This window comes from Oncorhynchus kisutch, linkage group LG1 (assembly GCF_002021735.2).
Source record: "Oncorhynchus kisutch isolate 150728-3 linkage group LG1, Okis_V2, whole genome shotgun sequence".
Taxonomy (NCBI): Eukaryota; Metazoa; Chordata; class Actinopteri; order Salmoniformes; family Salmonidae; genus Oncorhynchus; species Oncorhynchus kisutch.
In genome coordinates this window covers 59,860,971-59,887,203 of record NC_034174.2, presented here as the reverse complement: position 1 = coordinate 59,887,203, position 26,233 = coordinate 59,860,971, and the positions used below count along the sequence as shown (strand labels likewise).

General features: G+C 42.3%; 1 protein-coding gene across 3 annotated transcripts in view; it reads right to left on the bottom strand.

Annotated features, from left to right (window-relative positions):
• Window positions 1-26,233, bottom strand: part of ttbk1a (tau tubulin kinase 1a) — a 50,280-nt gene that overhangs the window by 6,731 nt on the left and 17,316 nt on the right. For 2 of the 3 annotated variants that reach the window (XM_031828427.1, XM_031828430.1), the window contains exons 7-14: window positions 22,694-22,759; window positions 21,938-22,030; window positions 21,330-21,455; window positions 20,755-20,909; window positions 18,401-18,611; window positions 17,818-17,999; window positions 17,129-17,463; window positions 16,594-16,757 (exon numbers count right to left, since the gene is read on the bottom strand). In XM_031828427.1, coding sequence (XP_031684287.1) covers window positions 16,594-16,757; window positions 17,129-17,463; window positions 17,818-17,999; window positions 18,401-18,611; window positions 20,755-20,909; window positions 21,330-21,455; window positions 21,938-22,030; window positions 22,694-22,759 — 1,332 coding nt within the window. Of the gene's footprint in view, window positions 1-16,593; window positions 16,758-17,128; window positions 17,464-17,817; window positions 18,000-18,400; window positions 18,612-20,754; window positions 20,910-21,329; window positions 21,456-21,937; window positions 22,031-22,693; window positions 22,760-24,411; window positions 24,450-26,233 lie in introns of those variants that run through there. The other variant, XM_031828434.1, reaches the window with a different exon arrangement.

Below are 26,233 nucleotides of genomic sequence, written 5' to 3'. Positions count from 1 at the left end.
TGTTGCGGTTGATAGCTAGCTAGCACTCACTCACGTGGCTCCTAACACCGTCATGAAAAGAGTCATGAGGAAAGACCTACAATATAACGTTTTTTTCTAAGCAGTGGAAACGCAGGCAATGTTGAAAAGTCATCTTTAGACATATTGTACTTTTCTTAAATGTAGTTTTGTAATTGACTAAAACAAGCAGACAAGAAAAGTGTGTTTGAAAAAGGTCACGTTTTTGCTGTGAGCCAATGGGGTAACCACAGGTGGTTTCCCCACAGGTGAGTGAGGCCGGTACGTTCTATCTAATACCGACTGGGACTATCCCTTTACCTGTGGTATTATACAGAACTCACCGAAAAATCACTGGGTTGTTCCAGCAATTGGGTGCCCTTTGAGTAGTATACCTTGGTCAAACAAAACTTTTGATTTCACCTATTTTATAAAAGGGTTGACGTGTCTTGCTCGACACCCTCAGGTTTCCAACACAAAACACCAGAAAATGAGCAGAATCAGCTCACCTGCTTTCACACTATGATTTGACTTCTAGAATTAAGAATTAATAGTTTCACCATATCAAAACGAGAGTTTGGTTAACAGTGTTGACCTTAAAATGAGGGACAGATGTAAAATGAATCACTAATCACATGAAATATATAATAATCTTTCAGAAATGACTTTGTCAAAGCAACAACGTAACTATAGCATTACAATGATGAAGACTTTGGAATTTTTGGGGTTAAGTTGGTTAAAATCTTCCAAAACTCAGAAAAACTTGAGATGGGATCTTTCAAAATTCTGGCACTTTAGCAAGTCTTTATTCACATTATAAAAACAGATTTATTGAATTGTCCATGTTGGCTATATTAAATGGTACTTCATTGAATATAACAGGCTTTTAGAATTCAATATTGGTGCACAATTATTATTATTATTTTGTACTTTTACCCCCAATTGGTAGTTACAGTCTTGTCCCATCGCTGCAACTCCACTACGGACTCAAGAGAGGCTAAGGTCAAGAGCCATGCATCCTCCGAAACACGACCCTGCCAAGCCGCACTGCTTCTTGACACACTGCTCGCTTAACCCGGAAGCCTTCCACACCAATGTGTGGGAGGAAACAGAGTCCAGTTGGCAACCGAGGTCAGCTTGCAGGCATCCGGCCCGCCACAAGGAGTCACTAGAGCGCAATGGGACAAGGAAATCACGGCCGGCCAAACCCTCCCTAACCCGGACGACGCTGGGCCAATTGTAGGCCGCCTCATCTGTCTCCCGGTCACGGACAGCTGTGACACAGCCTGGGATCGAACCCGGGTCTGTAGTGACGCCTAAAGCACTGCGATGCAGTGCCTTAGGCCACTGTGCCACTCGGGAGGCCCATTGGTGTACAATTTCTACTTAAAATACTAAAGGGACGCAAAAGGCATTCATTTCATAGAATGACCGTACTATACATTTACAGCCAGAGGTTTGATATTATTATATATCGTGCAAATAATGTTAGAAGTATGAAAACAGTCTTGCACAATCCAATTTCTCTGCAAGTACATTTCAAAATTGCCTGCGTTATTTTCAGAGTTCACTGACAACATTCGACATCCTGTTTTGATTGAGAGTATTACGGCGAGATTTGTTTTGCCGAGAACGGACAAAAAAGTACAAAAACAAGATTTTTTTAATATCATTGACAATAATGTCAAGGAACAATTTGCATGTGTGCAAAATTAAGTTTGGAGTTAGCAGCTTGCACTCTCAGTACATTCACTGAGTAGTGCTCGTTACATGATGCTATACACAAAACGACAAGCATTGATTTGCTGAAAATCGTCTAACCAAGCAGTGAGAAATGAACTGACGGAACAGTTATCTTTTCTAAATCAGAGACAGAGGCGACATTCAGAGAGGGATGCTTATTTGCTTCTTAGTGCTGTTAAGTAAATGCAAACATCTTAAATGCAAAGCTTGGCAAAAGTAAAAATGGTGCATATTTCTGTAAGCGTAGCCCTTTAGCGCATTCACAAAAGCAATCATAAAAGAAAACATAAGATCCTACTCATTGAGAAGACCAAATAAGAAGGCTGTATGTGGTTATGCCATTTCAGAAATACAGTAGTATCGTTCCTCTTCACAATGGTTTCAGCAAAACAGGGAACACAAAGCCAAGAGATACATGGTTATTACAAGATATCAGTAAAATAACAGCATAAAATTTTCATTAAAATGTTGAAAAGACATCCAAAAAACATTGGCGTGTAACAAAAATCAGCTTACAGTGCAGCGTGAAGCCTGTGATGTCAAGTATTTCTAAGCTGAGGTGCAATTCTATACAATTCATTTCTATACTGTACATTGCACTTGGCTACATCAACAGTGCATGCCCTTTACATCAGAAATGCTACCCACTTATGTGTCTGAAACCTCATTGGTTGGGGATGGAGAGAGAGTGGCATAAAATGAGTGTGGAAATAACCAATCCTCGTCCTTTCCTCAACTTTTTTCTTCAAAATGGCGTAACATTTTTTCCCCCTAAGCACCCTTATTTATTGCGTTTCTCATCTTTTGCATCAATATTTTCTACCTGGGCCCAACAGTAACCAAGTTCTCCTGTTAAATCCTTAATAAAGTGCAATAGTGAGGTACAGTACTCAAAGGACAACAATGGAGAAAGTGCTATGTTGATGACTTATCTACACAAACATACTGTCACAAACAACAGTCGATCCTGATACAGTATGTAGCTCACTTCACTGCAAAAATACACACCAAAACCCACAGAATTCCAATGGCATTTTTGGCTAACTCTGGCTACTTGAATTAATGGTTTATGCTATTCTGCAGGAAGATAGATAACGCAAAGCCACCTCAGAGCAATCCAAACCCTGGCATTATCTATCTATAACAATGATAGAGTTTAAGTGCTGAGCCAATGCAATGGCAGAGATGTTATTCTATGGAGCTTAAACTGTAAGTGCCTGAAATACTTTGGAACCAGATTTCAATTCATAAAACACAGCTGTTTGCATAGTACACCCTAACCACTGGTCCAGGGTCTACCCTGCTTATGGTTAAGGATAGGATTCAGGGTTGGGGTGATCTTATCCTAGATCTGTGGTTAGAGGCAACTTCTATCTCAAGCAGGAAATCCAGTCTCTCTGGGTAGAACTTAAAACGTGCAAGTTTTCCTCCGTCAACATCCACACATAGCAGCTTTGCTACCGATTCCAGACAGTGATGTGATTTCACAACCAAAGTGATGAGATTTCACGATTTCATGACCAAACGAACTTCAGACAATTGTGAAATAACTACTAGGGTGAGCTGAAGCTGGAAGCAACGTCAGTACAAGAAAAGTTCCTTGGGAGCTTAATGAAATGGGTTTCCATGGCCGAGCAGGCACACACAAGCCTAAGATCATGCACAATGCCAAGCGTTGGTTGGAGTGGTGTACAGCTCACCGCCATTGGACTCTGGAGCAGTGGAAACACGTTTTCTGGAGTGATGAATCACACTTCACCATCTGGCAGCCTGACGGATAAATCTGGGTTTGGCCAGGAGAATGCTACCTGTCCGTATGCATAGTGCCAATTGTAATGTTTGGTGGAGGAGGAATAATGGCCAGGGGCTTTTCATGGTTCGGGCTAAGCCCCTTAGTTCCAGTGAAGAGAAATCTTAATGCTACAGCATACAATGACATTCTAGACAATTTGTGCTTCCAACTTTGTGGCAACAGTTTGGGGAATGCCCGTGCATGACAATGCCGTGCACAAAGCGAGGTCTTTACAGAAATGGTTTGTCGAGATCAGTCAGTTCTTCAGTCTGGAAGAACTTGACTGGCCTGCACAGAGCCCTGACCTCAAACCCATCACCTTTGGGATGAATTGGAATGCCGATGAGCCAGGCCTAATCGCCCAACATCAGTGCCTGACCTCACTAATGCTCATGTGGCTGAATAGAAGCAAGTCCCCGCAGCAATGTTCCAACATCTAGTGGAGGCTGTTGTAGCAGCAAAGGGGGGGACCAACTACATATTAATGCACATGATTTTGAAATGAGATGTTCGACGAGCAGGTGTCCACATACTTTGTCATGTAGTGTAGCACATCATTAAATGCTATGTCACATAACTGAATTAAGAACAGTTATATGAAAGTAGTTTTCACCATTTCCTGCATCATACCCATCAAATCATGTTACTGTGGCTACAGTAAGTTGTCATAAACTGCCATGACATGTTATAACATGATTTGGACACTGGTACAGCAAGTGTTATTTCATTTTCAATACCCCAAGCCAAAGAGAACCATATAGAATAACACTAAAGTTATATGTATGGGACAACTGATGCTGCCTATAATTTCTATAGTTCGCAATGCCATTGTAGTCATAGTAGCCATAATGGAAATACAGTACAGATGTAGGATCTTCCTTTTAGTCAGTTTGCTATAGCATGAATATAATCCTGCAGCAACGGGACATGGAAATTATTATGTGCATTATAATGAATGGACATTTCTATAGGGGTTGATACATTTTTTGTTAGAGAATTCAAGTCTGAAATTTCAAAGCCTTTTTAAAAACTCAGACATAACAAGTTTAAATTCTCAGCAACAAAAGAGTGATCAAATTAAGATCGTCCATCTGTACAGTACATTGAAGTCAACCATGATAACGCTTGTCATAAAACATGACACAGAATATTAGAGAACAGGAGTTTTCCCATTGCAAAACCCCACACTTCATATCCTCACCCTTCAGAGGCCTGCATAATCCATTGCTCAAGCATTTTGTTGATGCACTTATTGATGAAACCAATGACTGAGGAGGTATACTCCTCAATCCGGAACATATTCCAGTCTGTGCTAGCAAAACAGTCCTCTAGGGTAGCATCCGAATCATCTGATCACTTCCATCTTGAGCCCAACAGATCCACAGATGACACAATCTCAATCGCACTCCCCACTGCCCTTTCCCACCTGGACAAAAGGAACACCTAGGTGAGAATGCTATCCATTGACTACAGCTCAGCATTCAACACCATAGTGCCCCCAATGCTCATCACTAAGCTAAGGAACCTGGAACTAAACACCTCCCTCTGCAACTGGATCCTGCACTTTGACGGGCCGCCCCCAGGTGGTAAGGGTAGGAAACAACAAGTCTGCCATGCTGATCCTCAACACTGGGGCCCCTCAGTGGTGTGTACTTAGTCCTCTCCTGTACTCCCTGCTCACCCACGACTGTGTGGCCAAACACGACTCCAACACCATCATTAAGTTTCCTGACAACACAACAGTGGTAGGCCTGATCACCGACAACGATGAGATAGGCTATAGGGAGGAGGTCAGAGAACTGGCAGTGTGGTGCCAGGACAACAACCTCTTCCTCAATGTGAGCAAGACAAGGAGCTGATCGTGGACTACAGGAAAAGGCGGGCCGAACAGGCCCCCATTAACATCAATGGGGCTGTAGTGGAGCGGGTCGAGAGTTCCAAGTTCCTTGGTGTCCACATCACCAACGAACTGTTATGGTCCAAACACACCAAGACAGTCGTGAAGAGGGCATCCTTTTCCCCCTCAGGAGACTGAAAAGATTTGGCATGGGTCCCCATATCCTCAAAAAGTTCTTCAGATGCACCATCGAGAGCATCCTGACCAGTTGCATCAATGCTTGGTGTGGCAGCTGCTCAGCATCTAACCGTAAGGTGCTGCAGAGGGTGGTGCGTACGGCTCTGTACATCACTGGGGCCAAGCTTCCTGCAATCCAGGACCTATATAATAGGCGGTGTGAGAGGAAAGCCCATAAAATTGACAAGACACTCCAGTCACCCAAGTCATAGACTGTTTTCTCTGCTAACACACAGAAAACGATACCGGACCGCCAAGTCTTGGAGCAAAAGGATCCTTAACAGCTTCTACCCCAAGCCTTAAGACTGCTGAACAATTAATCAAAGACCCCCCCCTCCTTTGTTTTGTACACTGCTGCTGCTCGCTGTTTGTTGTCTATGCATAGTCACTTCACCCCTACCTACATGTACAAATGACCTCTAACCTGTAGCCCCACACACTGACTCAGTACCGGTATCCCCTGTAATAGCCTCAGTATTGTTATGTTATTGTGTTACTTTTTATAATATTTTTACTTTAGTTGATTTGGTAAATATTTTCTTAACTCCTCTTGAGCTGCACTGTTGGTTAAGGGCTGGTAAGTAAGCATTTCACGGTAAGGTCTACACTCGGCACATGTGACAAATAAAGTTTGATTTGACAATGACCATAAGTGTTTGCAAGACGGCACAAACAGATCTGGGACCAAGCTACACAAGATCAGTGTGACGACTGCAGATCATTGGATAGTAGCACCCTAGCATCTCATGCCGTCTCTGGGGAATAATTGAACTTGAATGCTTTGTCACAAGACCCTCATAAGTGTCAGGAGCGTGACATAACTTGCGCCTTGGGATAAACAAGGATAACTTATGACTCTACATTGTTATGACACCGTTGATGAAGTAGCTGGCCTAGCATGTACCTAAGTCAGTTGGTTACGACTGCTTAAAGTCAGCTATCACGAGAGGCCGTAACTGCTTATGACATCTATATGTCATTATCATGACAGTGCACATTGGTCTTATGAGGAAATATTATTAAAGGAAAGTGTGGTAACACAACTTGTAGCTTGCAGGTGTAAAGCTTTATTACTTATTATAAGCATGTATGAGCCTTTATAATGACTTACATTGCATTATAACGTCATCATAATGCATTATACCTGCACGGACAATCTGCGATTGGTACATCCATTTTAATACATACCTAATGATTCTTAAAGAATATAACTTAGAAATGCCTCATGAGCTTGGTTTCAACTGTCGCACCCCATCAGAAGCCAAAATATATGCTTGGTTTACTCCATTGATTGTAAACAATGTAATTGTTAAACAGCATCAAAACATGGCTAAAACTGTACGTTTGATATCATGGATCTTCATTCCTTACATCTATAGCTCTGTCTATGAATTCGAGAATAGTTCTTCATCCCCATCCCTCAGCTGTTTACCAAAACAGTGGTGGGGTGGACCGCCTTGTTATTGATTGAACTACAGATTGCCCCTTTAAGTAAAGTGTTACCGAAAGCGTTACTGTATTCCTTTAGGTACGCATCGCCGACATGACCTGCATTCGACGACAATCCCGCAAACCTTCAGCATGAATGGAAAAAGAAGAATGCAATGAAGTTGAACAGCCTCTTAACAGTCCCAGTTTTGTGACTCCTCCTCCTCACAGCACCATTAAAGGATGAAGCAACCTCAAGTTTACACTTCCACCACTTTTTACAGAAATTGTGTACATTTTTGTGGCATGTGCAACTGACTTTGCAAGGAGCAGACTTTTAAGAGTTTATTGCGTGAAAAATATTTTGCAGTCAGCACTTTTCTTCTCTTCATATTCACCTTTTTAAAGTTAGTTACATTAAAGTGAGTTGTTTGTGTTTTAGTTCAGCATGTTTGCGTGTGTCTGAAAGACCATGTGTGTACGTGTGTGCAAGCGTGCATGTGTTTATGTTCTAACCAACCCGCCAAAATATGGCTCTTTGGGTTATAAACTGCGTGTGTGTACATGAGTATGTCCCTCTGTATGTACACAATGGGTGTGTATGAGTATACGTTAATGCATTTTGGCATGCAGAGTGCCCTTCCCTCAGCTCGCGTTCTTGTTCATGAGCTTGGCAAGCAATTGCTGGATTTGCGTGCGCGACACGTTCAGGACCGAGTGCCTGCTCCGCGGGCTGCCCGGGCTCTGCAGGGGAGCATGGCGCCGGTGGGTGGAAGCGTTAATGTGGGCGGGGCTGCTCTCGGCCGAGCGGCTCCGCTGGATGAAGGACCCTCCGGGGTGCGGGTACTGCTCCGTCTCCAGTGTGGAGGATGAGAAGACGTAGGAGGCCAGCCTCCGCAGCTGATTGGGCCTCGGGTGGTGCCTGTCATCCTCCAGCTGCAGAAGAGACCAATCAGAAAACAGAAGGAGGGGCATTAGGATGGAAGGGGGGAGGAACAACCAGGTCATGCTAACAGACTATAGACTAGTATCAGGCCACGTCCCAACACTCCTGAAACAGCTTCATTTCCTTGTCTTCTTACCCTTCCTCACCAGCGATCTAAAAAGATTAGATAGTTTAGAGTTATAGGCTTGGACTCTCAACTATCCAGTACCTTTCAGGTCAGCTGATAAAAGAAGGAGACAAGGAAAGGGATCCATATAGAGTATTGAAACATAGCTTGTCATACATCTCTCCTTCCCTGTGTGCATGCTGTAAGGGTTCTCTGATGTAGTCCAGAGAGAAACAAGGAGAGGAAGACTATGGTTGTAGCTAGGGTTGCCATTACAGCAGAGGCATTACAGTATGTTAAAAGGATAGAAGACAGTATTCTACAAAACTCTTAAGTGGGTTGCCAGATTGGAAGCAAATGAGAGTAGGTTTCCGTCTCTCTCATAATCAAGGCACAGTGGACACATTCCCCAACAATGCCGTTAAAAACACACAAGTACTGCACGTTCCTCTAGTATGTCAACACATTGAACCTGGGAAAATGCCTGGACACCATCAAATTTACACTCAATTTTGCTAGAAGACGTTACTCGAAAAATCACCATTGGAAAATGCTAAATGAATAACACAAAATATAGATGGTCTCATCAAGCACACGAAACACAAACACAGGACGAAGAAAAAGGGGATAAATATGGCTCAACAAAAAAAGGAGTTCGGAACAGAAACGAATTAAGAAAAAAACAACAGAAGTAAGGACTATCCTAAACTGTGCTTACCCCAAAACACCACTTTATTTCTTCGCTTGTTGTTCCCATGGCACCCTCGCTTTTTCTCCTTGGGTGAGTGCAACTTGACATACTGTACTTTTAATTGATAGGTGGCGCAAATACATCAGTTATGTCAAGGAAGAGGTCACAGGGCAAATAAAACGAGGGTCCTTGATCATGTTTGCGATAGCGAGGCCTGCCGTACTAGGCACTTGCGGTGAAATCACAAATAAGGCTGGCAAAACGTTATTGGTGAGGTAAGTAAATCAACATTTGTGTTTTCTTTTACAGAAAACCATGACAAGGAAATACAACTGACACAGGGAATGGGTGAACTGGCCTTGTTTTTTCGAAGGCCCCTTGTGTATGCAGGTATTTATTCGTACCAAACTCCTGAGCAAAACATGTTCTTTAACATATTTCATGGACATACCGTAACAGTCAGAAAAAACACACAAACTTACAAAAGGTTAAATAGACTTAAAGTGTCAAGTTGATAAAATGGTACGCAGACCTGCATAACACAAGAGTCATTCAGGACTGGTTTCTAATTGATGCAGTGCTAATGGACCCTAGTGGTACATGGATGCTTGGTAATGTGTATTAATAAAACCATCTGTAAGATTTCTTGTTCACAGCAACAAGGTCAACAATATTCAATTGTAATCTAACCCAGTGGGAAAAACTGGTTGATGTCAAGTTGTGTTCTGATTATAAATGTGTTTAGACATATTTTTTACGTCTTTAAATAATTGAAATCATCTGACCAGATAACAACCAAATTATGGTGCCTTTCCCAGGGCCAGATTACTGAACAGGCATGCAGGACCTGGGACCCCCGACCTACAGCCCCCCTCTCTGTCTCATGGCAAAATGTACAGAATTGCATGAAATGTGTTATAAAACTGCAAATGTTTGTCTGCCCCATGGCAAATTGTGTAGAATTGCAGGAAAGCTATGAAATCAGGTTTATCTTAGCTAGTTTATGTATTTTTATTCAAATTGAAGAGATTGTAATCTGATGTTGGTTCAACAACATTTTCAACATTTTTCCCAGGGTTGTTGATGTCGTCATGATAAAGATGCCTTCATCTGGTTGTAATCTGACTATCTGACTTCGCTTCAACCAGAAAACCAGATTTCAACTAAAGGAAACCTTACAAAAGGTGACTTTAATTAAGGCTGTTTGTGTGAAGTTTTGGATTTGAACACAAAATAGTTTGAGTGTGTATTTTGTTTAATAAAAATAACTTTGATTTCGGATTTCAAAGAACAAGGATTTGCTCCAAAATTAAGTATCGCCAAAATTAAACTAAAATATTTGAAAAGAAATTCTTCCACCGTGAATTTAAACTCTATTTAAATTCCACTCAATTTTTTTTTAACCTTTATTTCACTAGGCAAGTCAGTTAAGAACAAATTCTTATTTTCAATAACGACAGATTTGTACCTTGTCAGCTGGGAGATTTGAACTTGCAAACTTTCAGTTAACTCTCTAACCACTAGCTACCCTGCCGCCCCAATTGAGGCAATGAGTTGTTCCATGAAATTAGTCCCTTTTGGGTAGTTTAATTTGGTGAACATTTTATTTCACCTCATTTTAACAGTCTGCCATGACAAACACATGTTCAACTTAATAAAAAGGAGGTCTATAGTAAGTGCATTATAACTGCCAAATAAAATAACAGGGAAGCTTGTTGTGTGCAACAGGGAGGGGCAATTGGGTGGGGTTTTTGGACCGACTGGTACCACCTGGTGATGTCACAAGTTAATAGTCCAATAACAAAGAGAGTTTGCTCTACTCTGCCAATAAGAGCTAGTTTTCAGGTTAAATTAGGCTCCTTCAAATTAGGTCCCTCTCTCAAACCACTTCTAGACAGTCCTAGCAAAATTCTTGCTTGAGAAATTTCATTTAGCTAAGGAGCTATTTTGGTTTCTTTTTAGCCACTTTAATTGAAAACAATCACAGTAAGGTACTTAATTTTTACCCAGAAATGATTTTATATTGAGATAAAAATGGCTGCATTGGACCTTTTTAAGAAATATATTTAACTAGGCAAGTCTGTTAAGAACAAATTTGAGGGGGGTGCGTTTAAACAGACGGATTTTGATGTGAATATTTGTATTATGTTAATTAGATTGACACTTGGGTGGGTCAAACGGCCCTAGGGGATGGGTACTTTTTAATATAATAGGTTATTAAAATTCAAGATTGGTGCACAATATCTACTTGAAATATCAAAGGAACACAAAAGGGACTCATTTTGTGGAACGACCCAACTACACTATTGTTTTAATTGAATCAATCTGAACTAACTGGATTTAAAACCACATCTCAGTGACTACTGACTGACATTCTTGTTAGCCATGTCCTTTTTTTGACTGTTGTCCTTTAACAGTGAGCGACATTGTTTCATTCATATGGAGCTGTATCACATTTTCCGTTCAAACCTTTCAAATGATCTGGGAGTTATTTCTCACCCTAACCTCGTAGATAAATACACTACATGACCAAATGTATGTGGACACCTGTTCGTCGAACATCTCATTCCAAAATCATGGGCATTAATATGGATTTGGTCCCCCTTTGCTACTGTAACAGCCTCCACTCTTCTGGGAAGGCATTCCACTAGATGCTGGAATATTGCTGCAGGGACTTGCTTCCATTCAGCCACAAGATCATTAGTGACGTCGGGCACTGATGTTGGGCGATTAGGCCTGGCTCGTTCCAATTCATCCCAAAGGTGTTCGATGGGGTTGAGGTCAGGGCTCTGTGCAGGCCAGTCAAGTTCTTCCACACCGATCTCAACAAACCATTTCTGCATGGACATTGCTTTGCGCATGGGGGCATTGTCCTTCTGAAACAGGAAAGGGCCTTCCCCCAACTGTTGCCACAAAGTTGGAAGCACAGAATTGTCTAGAAAGTCATTGTATGCTTTAGCGTTAAGATGTCCCTTCACTGGAACAAAGGGGCCTAACCCGAACCATGAAAAACAGCCCCAGGCCATTATTCCTCCTCCACCAACCTTTACATTTGGCACTATGCATTATGGCAGGTAGCATGCTCCTGGCATCCAGCAAACCCAGATTCAGCCGTCGGGACTGCCAGATGGTGAAGCGTGATTTGTCACTCCAGAGAACGCGTTTCCACTGCTCCAGAGTCCAATGGCGGCGAGCTTCTCACCACTCCAGCCGACACTTAGCATTGCACATGGGTGTGTGTGTGGCTGCTTAGCCATGGCAACCCATTTCATGAAGCTCCTGACGAGCAGTTCTTGTGCTGATGTTGCTTCCAGAGGAAGTTTGGATCTTGGTAGTGAGTGTTGCAACCGAGGACAGATCATTTTTACACACTTTCTGTGAGCTTGTGTGGCCTACCATTGCACAGCTGAGCCGTTGTTGATTCTAGACGTTTCCTCTTCACAATAACAACATTTAGTTGACCGAGGTAGCTCCAGCAGGGCAGAAATTTGACGAACTGACTTGTTGGAAAGGTGGCATCCTATGACGGTGTCATGTTGAAAGTCACTGAGCTCTTCAGTAAGGCCGTTCTAATACCAATGTTAGTCTATGGAGATTGCATGGCTGTGTGTTCGATGTTATACACCTGTCAGCCGACGGGTGTGGTTGATATAGCCGAATCCACTAATTTGAAGGGGTGTCCACATACTTTTTTATATAGAGTGTACATGCTCTGCTCTGAGTTAGGATGTTTTGAGCACAGGGATGTGTTGTGGCACCCTCTAGTGTTTGGCGCAGGGGAATAAAAAATAAGTAAACAGTGTTACTGTACTTACACTATGTGTATGGGCCTCCCATTAGACATACACAGTAGCACATAGTAAGCAATGTATGACACGTTCATAATCATTGAATATAAATTCACACGTAATGTTTTCTTATCAGCATGCACAGTTTATGTAAATCAGAGTTCTCCAACTCTAGGGAGCTACTGGATGTGCAGGCTTTTCCCCCAACCCAACACACCTGTTTCCAATAATCAACTCATCATGATCTTCATTCAACCAGGGATGTCAAACTCAAAACAGTTCTCTATCCATCATTTTGTGACTTTTTGATGCTCCCTGATTGTCTAGCTTTCAATTCGATGATTATTAGCGAGCTGGACACAGTCAAGAACACTTATGTATGTAGGTCCATTTAAATTTCTACACAATTTTAAATGTAGTTTTAGTCATTTTAAAGTATATTGAGTTTGTGCCCCCCCCCCCCCCCAAAAAAAATATATATATTTATATTGTTTTAAAAAAACTCAAACCACCCGCGGGCTGGATTGGACCTTCTCGCAGGCTGGATCTGGGCTCTGGGCCGGACGTTTGACACGTGCCATATGCCAACCAGTGATTTTTTTCAAATGCTTAAAGCATTTATGAATCTCTTTGAAATGCTCATGGATGTGTATTTGGTTCATACATACATTAAATGCCTGTTTCTTGACCCATATTTGTGTGGAAAACTGTTTTTCAGAGTTGAAAGTGTAACATTTCCTTGTTTTCCATGAAAACATACATGAAATGAGTTGCAAAATGAATAGGAAATATAGTCAAGATGTTGACAAGGTTATAAATAATGACTTTTATTTGAAATGGTGTCCTTCAAACTTTGCTTTCGTCAAAGAATCCTCCATTTCAGGAAATGACTGCCTTGCAGACCTTTGGCATTTTAGTTGTCAATTTGTTGAGGTAATCTGAAGATATTCCACCCCAAGCTTCCTGAAGCACCTCCCACAAGTTGGATTGGCTTGATGGGCACTTCCTACATACCATATGGTCAAGCTGCTCCTACAACAGCTCAATAGGGTTGAGATCTGGTGACTGTGCTGGCCACTCCATTATAGACAGAATGCCAGCTGACTGCTTCTTCTCTAAATAGTTATTGCATAGTTTGGAGCTGTGCTTTGGGTCATTGTCCTGTTGTAGGAGGAAATTAGCTCCAATTAAACGCAGTCCACAGGATATGGCATTGCGTTGCAAAATTAAGTGACAGCCTTCCTTCTTCAAGATCCCTTTTACCCTGTACAAATCTCCCACTTTACCACCATCAAAGCACCCCCAGACCATCACATTGCCTCCACCATGCTTGACAGATGGCGTCAAGCACACCTCCAGCATCTTTTCACTTTGTCTGCCTCTCAAGAATGTTCTTCTTTGTAATCCGAACACCTCAAACTTCGTCTGTCCAAAACACTTTTTTCCAATCTTCCTCTTTCCAGTGTCTGTGTTCTTTTGCCCATCTTTTATTTTTATTGGCCAGTCTGAGATATGGCTTTCTCTTTGCAACTCTACCTAGTCCAGCATCCTGGAGTCGCCTCCTCAATGTTGACGTTGAGACTGGTGTTTTGTGGGTACTATTTAATGAAGCTGCCAGTTGAGGACTTGTGAGGCGTCTGTTTCTCAAGACACTCTAATGCACTTGTCGTATTGCTCAGTTGTGCACCGGAGCCTCCCACTCCTCTTTCTATTCTGGTTAGAGCCAGTTTGTGCTATTTTGTGAAGGGAGTAGTACACAGCGTTGTATGAGATCTTCAGTTTCTGGGCAATTTCTTGCATGGAATAGCCTTCATTTCTCAGACCAAGAATAGACTGACGAGTTTCAGAAGAAAGTTATTTATTTCTGGCCATTTTGAGCCTGTAATCGAACCCACAAATGCTGATGCTCCAGATACTCAACTAGTTTAAAGAAGGCCAGTTTTATTGCGTCTTTAACCAGAACAAATCAGACTTTATTTGTCACATGCGCCGAATACAACAAGTGTAGACTTTACCGTGAAATGCTTATTTACAAGTCCTTAACCAACAGTGCAGTTCAAGAAGAAGAAAATATTTACCACAGTATTTTCCACAACAGTTTTCAGCTGTGCTAACATAATTGCAAAAGGCTTTTCTAATCATTAATTAGCCTTTTAAAATGATAAACTTGGATTAGCTAACACAACGTGCCATTGGAACACAGGAGTGATGGTTGCTGATAATTGGCCTCTGTACGCCTATGTAGATATTCCATTTAAAAAAATCTGCCGTTTCGAGCTACAATAGTCTTTTACAACATTAGCAATGTCTACACTGTATTTCTGAACAATTTGATGTTATTTTAATGGACTATTTTTTTGCTAATTTCTAAGTCACCCCAAACTTTTGAATGGGAGTGTACATAGCAATAATATTAGAGCCACATTTGGATGTGAGACATTTGTAAATTATTGCTCGCTCTCTCTAACTTACACTTAGATGTTCTGTTTCTGTTAGGTTTTAGCTATGTGTCAGCTTTTCTTTCAAAAACAAGGACATTTCTATGTGACCCCAAACTTTTGAACGGTAGTGTACATCACTGTTGGGCAAAATAGTATGATTGCATGTTTTTAAATGGAGAATGACATTCTCACCTAAAAGACCCATAAAGAACTGAAACACTAATGGAAGCTACAGGCTGAGACACATTGGTTTTAACAATGAGGAAACATTTTGTCAACTTCAACTGTTCTCCAAGAATTTGCTGAATTTCCTCTATAATTCATTCAGCTAAAAGACTGGAACATTCCCCATATTTTCTTTCGTGCATCTTTTTATGTATGAGGTAACGGTCAGCTTAAACACATTTGGTGGCAGCGATGGGAAGACCCACGGTTTAAACCTTTTCATTTAACATTTTCAACCAAAAGGTTTTCATGTCAGGACAGTGTAACTTTCTAACACTGACGTCAAGAACATGTTCAGTGTGAAGAAAACGTTTTGAAACTAGGTTGCACCACCTGAACATGTCCAAATGTTTTTTTTTCTGTTACAAAAACATTTTGCTCGGTTGTGCCATACTGAATATGACCCAGCTATCTGGATGTTTTCTACATTATTCTCATCAGAATGACAAAGTGTCATCATGTATGCGTGTATCTTGTTTCACCAGTCAGTGTGTCATAACGAGGCCATCAAGTGCAGTGCAACCCTGACAGATGTCATCCCGAATACAGGGACGTACTGGGAACAGGAATCTGCCCGTGGTATGGACCAGCCTATCTGGCATTTGCCGGAACTGCACTATGAGAAAATGCTCTTGTGGACTCATTGAGAAAACTATTGAGAAAATATTGTAGAAATACATTGGGGAGGGGGGAGGCACTGTCAAAATAACCCTACTCATGCCACCATCTCACCCAAAAAGCATAAACTGTTCAATAATTCTAATATGTAAGGCTACATCTGATCTGATGCTGGAATATGCAGTTAGCAAAGCCACGTCTCCCATTCATTCCTTAGCATTACAAAAACAATGGTTAAAAACAAACTCATGGAAAGGAACAATTTGTGCCTACTGACACAGAAAAATGCACTTTTTCTCTCTTTACACTGGCAGGATATGTCACACCAATGACAGTGTGAATGACACTGAAATGGCTGTGGGAATAATGGTCACCCCCCCCCCCCCGCTTGCAAAATTCTAGGGTTGCAAAATTCCCTGCATTTCTAGAATGATCACTGAAATTAGAAGGAATCTTCCAACTGAGATTTCTGGAAAAACAGGTCATTTTGGCAAAGTTATTGGAATTTTGCAACCCTAGGTTTAGCACTGCATGTTAATTGACATCCCGACCAGAGGGGGCACCGAAGAGCTAATCTTTACATAATCTGGATAGATCAACAACAACACCCACCGCTTAGGTGGATCTCATCCATATCATCTGAAGATCAATCGCATTGTACAGCAGGCGAAGCTCTGAGCCGACTCCCATGAACATGCAAGGAGAGAAGCCTCCCTCCACCGATAGGTCAGCCCGGTCTCTTACCGGTCTTTGCGGTCCAATAGGACGGCCTGACGGGAGTGAATGACAGGGCGACATGGCGGGGCTTCCCCCACTTCGTCTGGAGGCTTCCTCCTCAGTGAGCGTGAGCATGCCCCGGCTGCTGTTGGTCGTGAGGGTCGTCTTGGGTCGCACCACCATCTCCGCCCCTAAAACAAAGGATTGGTTAGGAATATAATACCCTTTTCACACTATCATGCCAACCCGAACCAAACTGTGATGGGTTGAATATTTAATTTTGACATTGTCCTTTTCAGCATGGTTCTGCTTGTGGAAGATGCATAACCAGGTCAGCTCAGTACAAATGGTTTGGTTCGGCTCAGTAGTGGGAAAAGTGTTTTCCGGATTAAGTCAAACGTCAAAACAATATTTGAACATGAGAGGAGAGATGAGCATCATCGTCAACACAGCACAACTTGTACAGAATAGAACTGAATACAACAGAACCGAATAGAATGGAACAGAATTGAACTGACTGAAATTGCACATCATTGAATGTACATAAAACCTCCAGGCCCACCTCCTCCCCGCAGCCTCCTCCTCTCCTCTCCCTCCTCCAGGGGCCTCAGCTCCTCAGGCTCCTCATCGGTGGTGCCCGACGTGGTGGGCTGGAAGTCCCTCAGCTCTGTCTCCTTGTCGATGATCACCCACTCCTTGCTATCAAAGTCTTCTTCCTCTGCCAGCGGCACCGATCTGATAAAGGCATTACTGTGGGCTTCCTGGTCCACGGACGCCACTGAGCCCTCGCCGTGCCTCCCGCGCTGCAGGCCGCAGTCCACAGACAGCATCATGGCCGGCTGGGACGAGTACACGTGGCGCGAGGGCGATCCCAGGATATCCATGCGGGACCTGATACTGTGGCACACAGATGTGTACAAATACATTCACACAGGTACAAGCACGAGGACGTACAAGGGCACATAGACACACAAGCACGCACAAACGAATGCACACACACAAAACCCACACATTAAGTATTGAATTAAGTATTAAAGTGGAGGGCTGTAGTATATAGGCTTATAGCAGTTTCACAGACCCTAACCCAAAGGACTTTCCTGGAACACCTAAGAGACTTTAATGTAGCTAGGTACAATATTAAATGTATTTTAGTACAATGTACTTCCTGGTTAACTACATTACTTAAATACTACTATACTAAAAGCTAGTACAGGTTTGGAACTAATACTAGAGCTGGTTTGTTGTGGTCACCTTTGGCCGTATCCGTCAACGCCCCTCCCATCAGCGGCCGACATGCGGTCTGACTCGGGGCTGTTGATGCGGCGGTACCGGAGCGAGCGCACCTGGCCACTGGGGGACTCGGGGGCCCCTCCTGCCCGGCACGGAGACATGGGACAGGCCCCTCTGCTGGGTTCATCCCCCTCCTGTGCCCCCTGCAGACACAGAGGGGAGAGGAGAGGAAGAGACGGGAGGGGAAAGGAGAGACAGGAGGCCACGATGATGTATGCTAAACAGTAATTCATTCTAAAATGTGTCTATTACCACTGCTAGGAGTTTAAAGGGTAGGCCTTCGTCTGTCTGGTGTACACATTTTCTGTCTGGATGTCCATCTCTGCCTGTGCATCTCTCTGTCCGTCTATCATCCTCTACCCAGCCAACCATCAATCCATCCCATATTTTTCATTAATCAAAAATGCTAAAAATACTGTATCAACAAACAGTATAAGCTATGCTAAAACATCTACATGAATGCCATCCTACCATCTATGGGCCATTGTGGTGAGACCAGGCCATACAGTAAAATGTTGTGGTCTCATTCCTCCCCCTTACTCACCTTGCCCAGGCTGATCCTGAGTTTGTTGCGGTTGAAGTCGGTGTCCTCCCATCCCTCGCCCTTAGTGGTTGTCTGGCCACCGCCCCCCTGGCGGCTCCCACCGGGCGGCAGGGCCGGAGGGGCGTTCTCTTGGTCGCTGAGGTGCTCGTCCTGGAGCACGTTCTCCGTGTTCTCCCTCTGGAGGTCTACGGGCACCGGGGTGTTGAGGGCTCTGGAGGAGAAGATGGGTGGGAGTGGGGGGATGGGTTCAGGTTTAATCAGTTGATTAAGAGCAATGGTGGCCCAATGATGTATACAATGTATGTACTAATGTATATGAATATATATAATAAACACACGTATATAACACCTATATGTGAATATGTCCACTGGTTGTGCAGGTTTTTGTTCCTGCCCTACTCTATTCCAAAATGTTTTTTTTATTTCCTGAATTAAGCATGCACTTAATTAATGCACTTTGTACAGGCAACCCTCAAAGTTCAGTAAACATCTATTTACATATCTATTTATTCAGTGAAACATTAATTGTAAACTGGTATATCAAATGCCTTACAGCCTAGTTTAGAATTCAATATCATGCATTTCAAAGGGTTTGGATGAGCAGTGTGGCAGTAGCCTCGAGGTGTGACAGCAATACTGATGGACACAACCTGTCATCTCTCTCTGTTCACATTGAGACTATGCCAAATGGCACCCTATTCCCTACTTAGTGCACTACTTTTGACCAGAGGCCTATGGGCCCTGGTCAAAGGGCACTACATAGGGAATAGGGTGCCATTTAGGATAGTGTCTCAGTGTGTGATGACGACCAAAAGACTAATGATGTCTCCAGAGATAAGGATGTCGTGTTCACAGGGAAGTCATGCAGGAAGTGGGAAGTCATGCAGCTGTGTAGTGTGTGTGTGTCTGAATGTGTGTAGTGTGTGTGTGTCTGAATGTGGGTGCGTGTGTGTGTGTCTAGGCGGGCTGAACAGTAAAGAGCTTCAAACAAAACAGTCATCTGAGAGAGAGAGAGAAAATCAAAAGGATATATTTGGGTGAGTGAGTCAAACAATAGCTCCCATGAAAGATGTATAAAAGACAGATTAAAAATAGAGCACTGTGACTGTATCACGTTGTGGAACATTCAGGATCTAATATTTTGTACCATTGCCTTATGTATTGATCCTGTAAATGTCAAGTGTCAAATACAGACTGGTGAAAAATACTCTAGGATTAAACAAAGATGCAGAAATATGACATCATCGTACACAATGGGGAAACTTTCTGCTTACAAAAATCCACAACTACAAAATGTGAATCTGCCAAGATGGCCTCTATTGGCTCTTCCCACGTGGGCATGCCTCAAGGTAGGGCATTTCAGCTGGCACATTTACATTGATGTGAACACTGAAATGTTGATGAACGGACACTGTCCCTGTTAACACTAGAATCACTAAAGCAGTCATTTTGACTGCTCATTCATATCATCACAAACAGAACTGGAGTTATAACCAGGTTTAGGAAGGCGTCTCATTTTTTGAATGGTTTTCCACTGTTGCCCCCTCTTCTCCCGACAGTGGAATGTGCCGTGCCCAGTTGATAATCACCCAGATAATTGTCTCAAAATTGAACCGAAACGAATTTCGCACTTATACCAGCAGATTAAATATATTAAGTAAAGTTTGCTGCGGGAGAAAGGTGGAGAATGGGTGAGTTGATGAGCGAAGGGAAGTGAACGGTGCATAATTATGTAATTACCAATTGTGAATGAAGAACTGGGCGGGAAATTCTATTGTAATGGTATATTCTAATTATAATCTGAAAATGGTAAAGTATATGCTCTATATCAGTTCACCAAATCCAAGCAGTTTTATCAGTCCACTCTGACCTACTTGGAGTACACTGTGAGAGTGTGCATAATATACAATGGCAAGAAGATAAAGACGAATGGATGCACATGCTGTGTTAGCACTGCTATTAGATCTGAATGAAAATGACTCGGATGGTGGGAGGAAAAATCTTGGATTATTCTTCAGATTCTGAGCCTCGGCATGAACCTACACCTCAGAGGCCTAAGCGCAAAAAAAGCCAGAAGGATGCTCACTCAGCAGGAGCCCACGCCACCATTAAATAAATATTATTCCAATTTTACCTTATTCATTTTTGCGATATCATATATGAAATTGATTAATTACACTGTCAGAGTGTTGCAGTCAGAGTCACTGCTCATTAGCTTGAAGGGGGTTCTCTTGAGGCCCAGTGGTTCTAGTGTTAAGTAAAATGCAAGCAGAAAGTCACCCTGCAATGTATGATCATGTAAATATGGTGGACTCTCCTTTTAATCCTAATGGTAAATATATCAGGGTCCTTACCCCACAATGGCGACGGTGGGCCGTGTGTTGTGTTGTGGTTGGGTGGAGGCGGTTGTTGACTGTGTGGAGTCTGTCCCTCCTTTCTCCCAATCAAACGGCTCATTTTCCATGATGATGCGCTCCTTCATGCTGTTCTCAAACACCGACATCAACAGCTGGGAAATAAAATACATTTGAATTTGGTTGCATCCCAAATGGCACCCTAATCTTTAAAATACACCCTATTCCCTTGACCAGACCAGCAGTCGGCCAATAGAAAACAACTCCAAATGAGACTCTGGTGGTGTCCAAATGGCACCCTATTTCCTTTACACTGTAGTGTATCTCTCTGGTCAAAGTAGTGCAGTAATAAATAAGAAATAAGTTGTAATTTTAGATGCAATTTTGTTAATGGAAATAGCACAGGGAGTACTAGGAAGCATTGATGAAGTCAACATATCAGTTTGTGTGAACATACAAAAAAGTCCCCGCAATTAGTGGCCAGTCAAAAAAAAAGAAAGAAAAAAGAGACGTTTGTGGGAGTATTTCAAAACACTTTCAAAGTACTTTCCTTATTCTCTATACTGTGATGGTACCTGATAATCCGGCTTGGTGTAGTAGTCAAGGCCCAATACATGGTCGAGGAAGATATGAAACTCTGAAGGCATGTGTTTCAGCAGCATCCTATGGTCATATCGCTCTTTTATCTGCCCAACTTGCTCCTGCGCAAAACAGAAGAAAAAAAAACAGATTTGTTTAACTTTTATTTATTTATTTGCTTGTCATTCAGTGGCTGAAACCAAACCAGTCCCCCTCCATTTGCCCATTGCGACATATGCACAAGTGTCCGAAAGCTGATGGGGTGAAAATGATCACGGGTGTAGGGGCAAATTAGATCATCCTATATGCCACTTCGACAGAGCCAACACACGCTGGGATATTTGGAGTTTGCACAATTTCATACAATGAATCGAGAGGCGTACCAAATTATATCTGATATCTGATTTCGAGGCACTACTCATATTACAAATGAAATACCTAGAAATACCGACTAAATGAAATGTTTAATTGTTACTAACATTGTGTTGAAAGAAAAAGATCCAAAAAGGCTTGCGTTTTGTTCATCTTGCATATTTGATTATTTGACTTTAACGATTCGCTAGAAATACAGTGGGTCTGTCGTGGACGAGTGAAGGGACTCTACCTTGTCCTTGATTTTCCGCCATGGTAGCTGTCCAACTGCAAATTCCACCAACATGTAAAATAAAGACCATAGGTCATCATGGCGTCCCATTTCCTGGGGAGAGAAAAAATGAAAGTAGAGATTACGAATGATATCTTCTTCCACGCTAAATCGTTTTAATTAGTACAGTATACCCTTAATTGTCACGACTCCTACCGGGTGGCGCTCGGCGGTCGTCATCACCGGCCTACTAGCTGCCACTAATCCTCCCCCCCCCCTTGTCTGTTTATTAGTTACACCTGTGTTTAATTAGGTTTATTGGTGGGGCTTTATTATCCAGCCGGCCCGCCTACTGGGTGTGCGGGATTATTCTCTGTGTACATTTTGTACACGGCTGTAGGTCACGGTTGTCCGTGGATGTGTGTATTTTCTGGACTGTTTAGTTCCCCGTGTTTTGGGGCATTTGTTTGGGTTGGCGTCGTTTTCACCTGTGTGGTGAATTAAAAGTATCGCTACCCTGAACTCTCTGTTTCCTGCGCCTGACTTCTTCCTCCACTACACCCCGGGCATTACATTAATAGTGCCAAACCTAAAGTTGCCCCCATAGAGACCCTATTAAATTACTAGAGGGGGTATGTATTGTAATTCCTTATTCTATGGTTGCCTGACACCTTTTTATCCTACAACAACACAATAAACACGTTTATTTCAAAGAGCAAATTTGGCAGAATACATTTTCCAGCATATCATTTCGACAACATAAACATGGTTGTTTACTTTGTTTTTATGTGCGTTGACTGAGGCATATCGAACAGTTCCTCGAAAACCTGCGACAGTTCTCGGCTGAAAGGAAACAAAAGGGAACAGTATTAGTGACGGACCAATATCAAGATGCACATACTTCAACGTCTTGGAAAAATAACATTTCTAACACATCCTCCTTCTAGGTTTCTCCCTACTGCTCACTCTCCAAAATTGGTTTTAAAAACGAACTATTCCGATCTAATAAACACTAAAACATTTTTTTTGTTTTTACTTAAATGGGAAGTAAATAGTAACAATTAACATTTACACTAGCATTCATCTCGCATCTGTTAGCGCCAAATAACCAGGACACAACAGCTACATAGAGGATACATGCAATACAAGTCATCTTAAGAGCCAAAAGCACGTCATTGAACATGCTAAATTTGACCTTGAAAATTTGATCTGACATACAGGTAATATCCACGCTTTTGTTGCCGCCATTTAGTGCCGTAGAGGAGCTATGGATGCTTACTGTAAACACAGTGAATCTAAATTGTATAAATCAAATAAAAACGAAATAATAAAGTAGCCAGAAACATAAGTGAGGGGTCACACCAGGCATCTGTACACTAGTCCTACTAAAAGCTCATGAATTCATGTCTGAGTGTGTTCGGCTCAGTAAGCGACTTGTGTTAAACCATTATGGTATTATGCTGTAGTGGAGCTAAATTTCATTTTAATCCAGTCAATATCAATAAGCAATATTCAATTAACTTCTATTTAAATAATTCAATAACTCCTTTATTCTTTCAAACGTTTTCCTAAAATGTCGATTAATCTCCTGAACTGACAATCTGAAAACTTCAAAATAGAATTGCGCCTCTCTAGCTTATTTTAGTAACTCAATCTCTTGTGAGTTTGGCTTGGGATGGCAGTATCAGTGGTGCGGCACATGCTGTTCGTTCTCACATTACCCTCGTAGATTGCTGGTGCCATGACCTTCGCTCCGGGGGGAGCAAACTGAACACTCACGGTCGAGTCACACGGTCATTTATCGAACACTGAGTACTGAGCCCTCGGAGGTAGACAGTGGGGCTGTATCCAGAATGGCACTATTTGGGACGCATCCTATGTTTAGATTTGACAGCGAGGGATGCCCCGTTATTGTCAACAATGACACCAACTGTGCTCTCAGCTGGTTATTACAGAGAGAAGGCTGCCTGTCTGCCGATTCACTCTGTCCTAAACAAGCAATTAACTAAATGCTTCTTCGGCGACAAGGAGAAGCTACTTCAGACTGAATTAGAGTGCGCAGTTCGCTGTGTGTAAGAACCTTAAGGGGAATTCTGAGCCTCTACCATGTGACCTTGAGAAACTTCCACATTGCACTAACTTACGCTTAGATCTTCTGTTGCTTTCAAGTTTCTATTCCTTTTCGACGGCGTATGCATCAGAACCAGGGCCCTACTCTGACACATAGCTAAAACCTAAAAGAAACAGAACATCTAAGTTTAAGTTAGAGAGAGCGAGTAATAATGTACAAATGTCTTACATCCGAAAATCATTGCTATGTAGATAGATCCATTTATAGCTGTTGCGATATAAAATAGTTGCCAGCAGAAATAACGGGGTCCTAGCAATAGAAACAGTAACCATTGACATGAGTGTAACAGAAAGGTCGAAAGTGGGTGTCCTTAGTGTGACCCCTCTGCTCTGAGGAGAACAGAAAGCTTGGTGACCACACTCACGTCACTCTGTCACCATGCGCGTGACAGCCATGGCGGAGCAAGGATCTGATGGAGAAACGGGTTGGAGCATGCACTTCAAAACCAAATGTCCAAAAGGAACTGTAAAACACAAAACAAAGGCAGGCACTGAAACAAAACGAATGAATAAATGTAAGGAAATGTCAAATAAATAGGCACACATCACATAGGAAAACAGTGACAATCATGAGGTCCAAATTACACACGGTAATGGCAGTAACTGGTCAAACATTTTCTATGGGCTTTTATGTAATAGAGACAGAACTATATATACACTATAAGTAATGTCTTTGCTGACCACCAATGGCCACAATTCTGGCTGAAATAATTAAAAAAATGTATGTACATGTGTATCAACTTCCTGTAACAATCACATTCTGGCTTACAACATCGCACATTCAGACAGCGTTTCAGTTAGATTTTTGGGAACTGCTGGTGAGTGGGGACCTTACCTTTTTGAAACGGGCTGTTTTCAAGTTTCAAAACACTGCATCCCATTTAATCACCTACTGTAGGTATGCAAGTGGATTGAGTGTTATCCTATCCAATAACGTGCATGAAACAGCCTTAATTATACCTATATAGTGGTGTTATATAGTCCGTAATAACAGAGTATTACAAGTTACAACACAACATGATAGACGTAATACATGTAGGGCCGGTTTCCCAGACACCGATTAGGCCTAGTCTTGAACTGAGAAGCAATTTTAATAGTGAATGTGTTTTCGTCTAGAAATAGACTTAATCTGTTTACACATAAAACTTCCTGAAAAAGGGACCTAAATCCTGCAGCATTATATACTCAAGAGAGTAAACCAGCTTCAATAGAATAAAAATGTGTTAAAACAATACATTTTGGCAGCTGATATGTAGAGTAATTTGTAGTTTGACGGATGCCTCAAGATAAAGCTAACTCTGAAAGCATTTTTTGTCCAGCAGCACCTGATTATATTTATATGTCAATGTGTGAATATGACAACGCCCTATGAGTTTACAAAACCCATCAACATTTAACACGCCCCTAAACCTGCTACTCAGTTACTGCATAAAGGACAGAGACATGTTATGGGAAATGAATTAGCATGCCAAAATCTCTACATTAAATCATTATTTTCCACTTCTCAGCAGCAGTCATGGAAAACAAGATTTCTGAGAAACGCATGACGCGTGCCACGAGAGGAAAAATAGCTCCGCTATTTATTACCCACAATGATTTATTCAGTTATCAGGGAAGGAAACACTACAGTATGTAGCAGCTGGTAGGTCATTCACTGCACAAGCACTGGATGCTAAAGGCTACATGCTAACAAATATGCTTTGTGGCAAATGGCTGGGGGCTGACGGCTATGTGCTAACAAATATGCTTTGTGGGTAAGGGGCTGACAGTGGCAAGGTGAAGGTCATTTGGACTGGAGAGGCCCCTGACACTTCCTTCCCTGGAGATCTGGCTGCCTCAGGGTAGGAGAGAGGCATACACTGCTATTTGTCAGGGACTGGGGGAAGAGGCAGATTAAGAGAGAAGGGAGATGGAATGAGAAGGAGGGAGGGAGGGAAGCAGGGGTAAAGAACGAGAGACAGACATGGAAGCAGGGGGTGTTAAATAAAGCAAGATGGAGAGACAAACAGGGAGGGTGAGAGGTAGACAGAAAGAGGGAAAGACAAACGGGAGAGAGAGAGAGACTTGCATTCATCACAAATCAATGAGCTGAAGCTGACTCAGCTGTACTGGCTAGAAGAAGAAAAAATCAGAGAGCAAGAGAAGGGGAAAAGGAGAAGGGGAGCGGGGGATGGGGGTAAAGGGGGG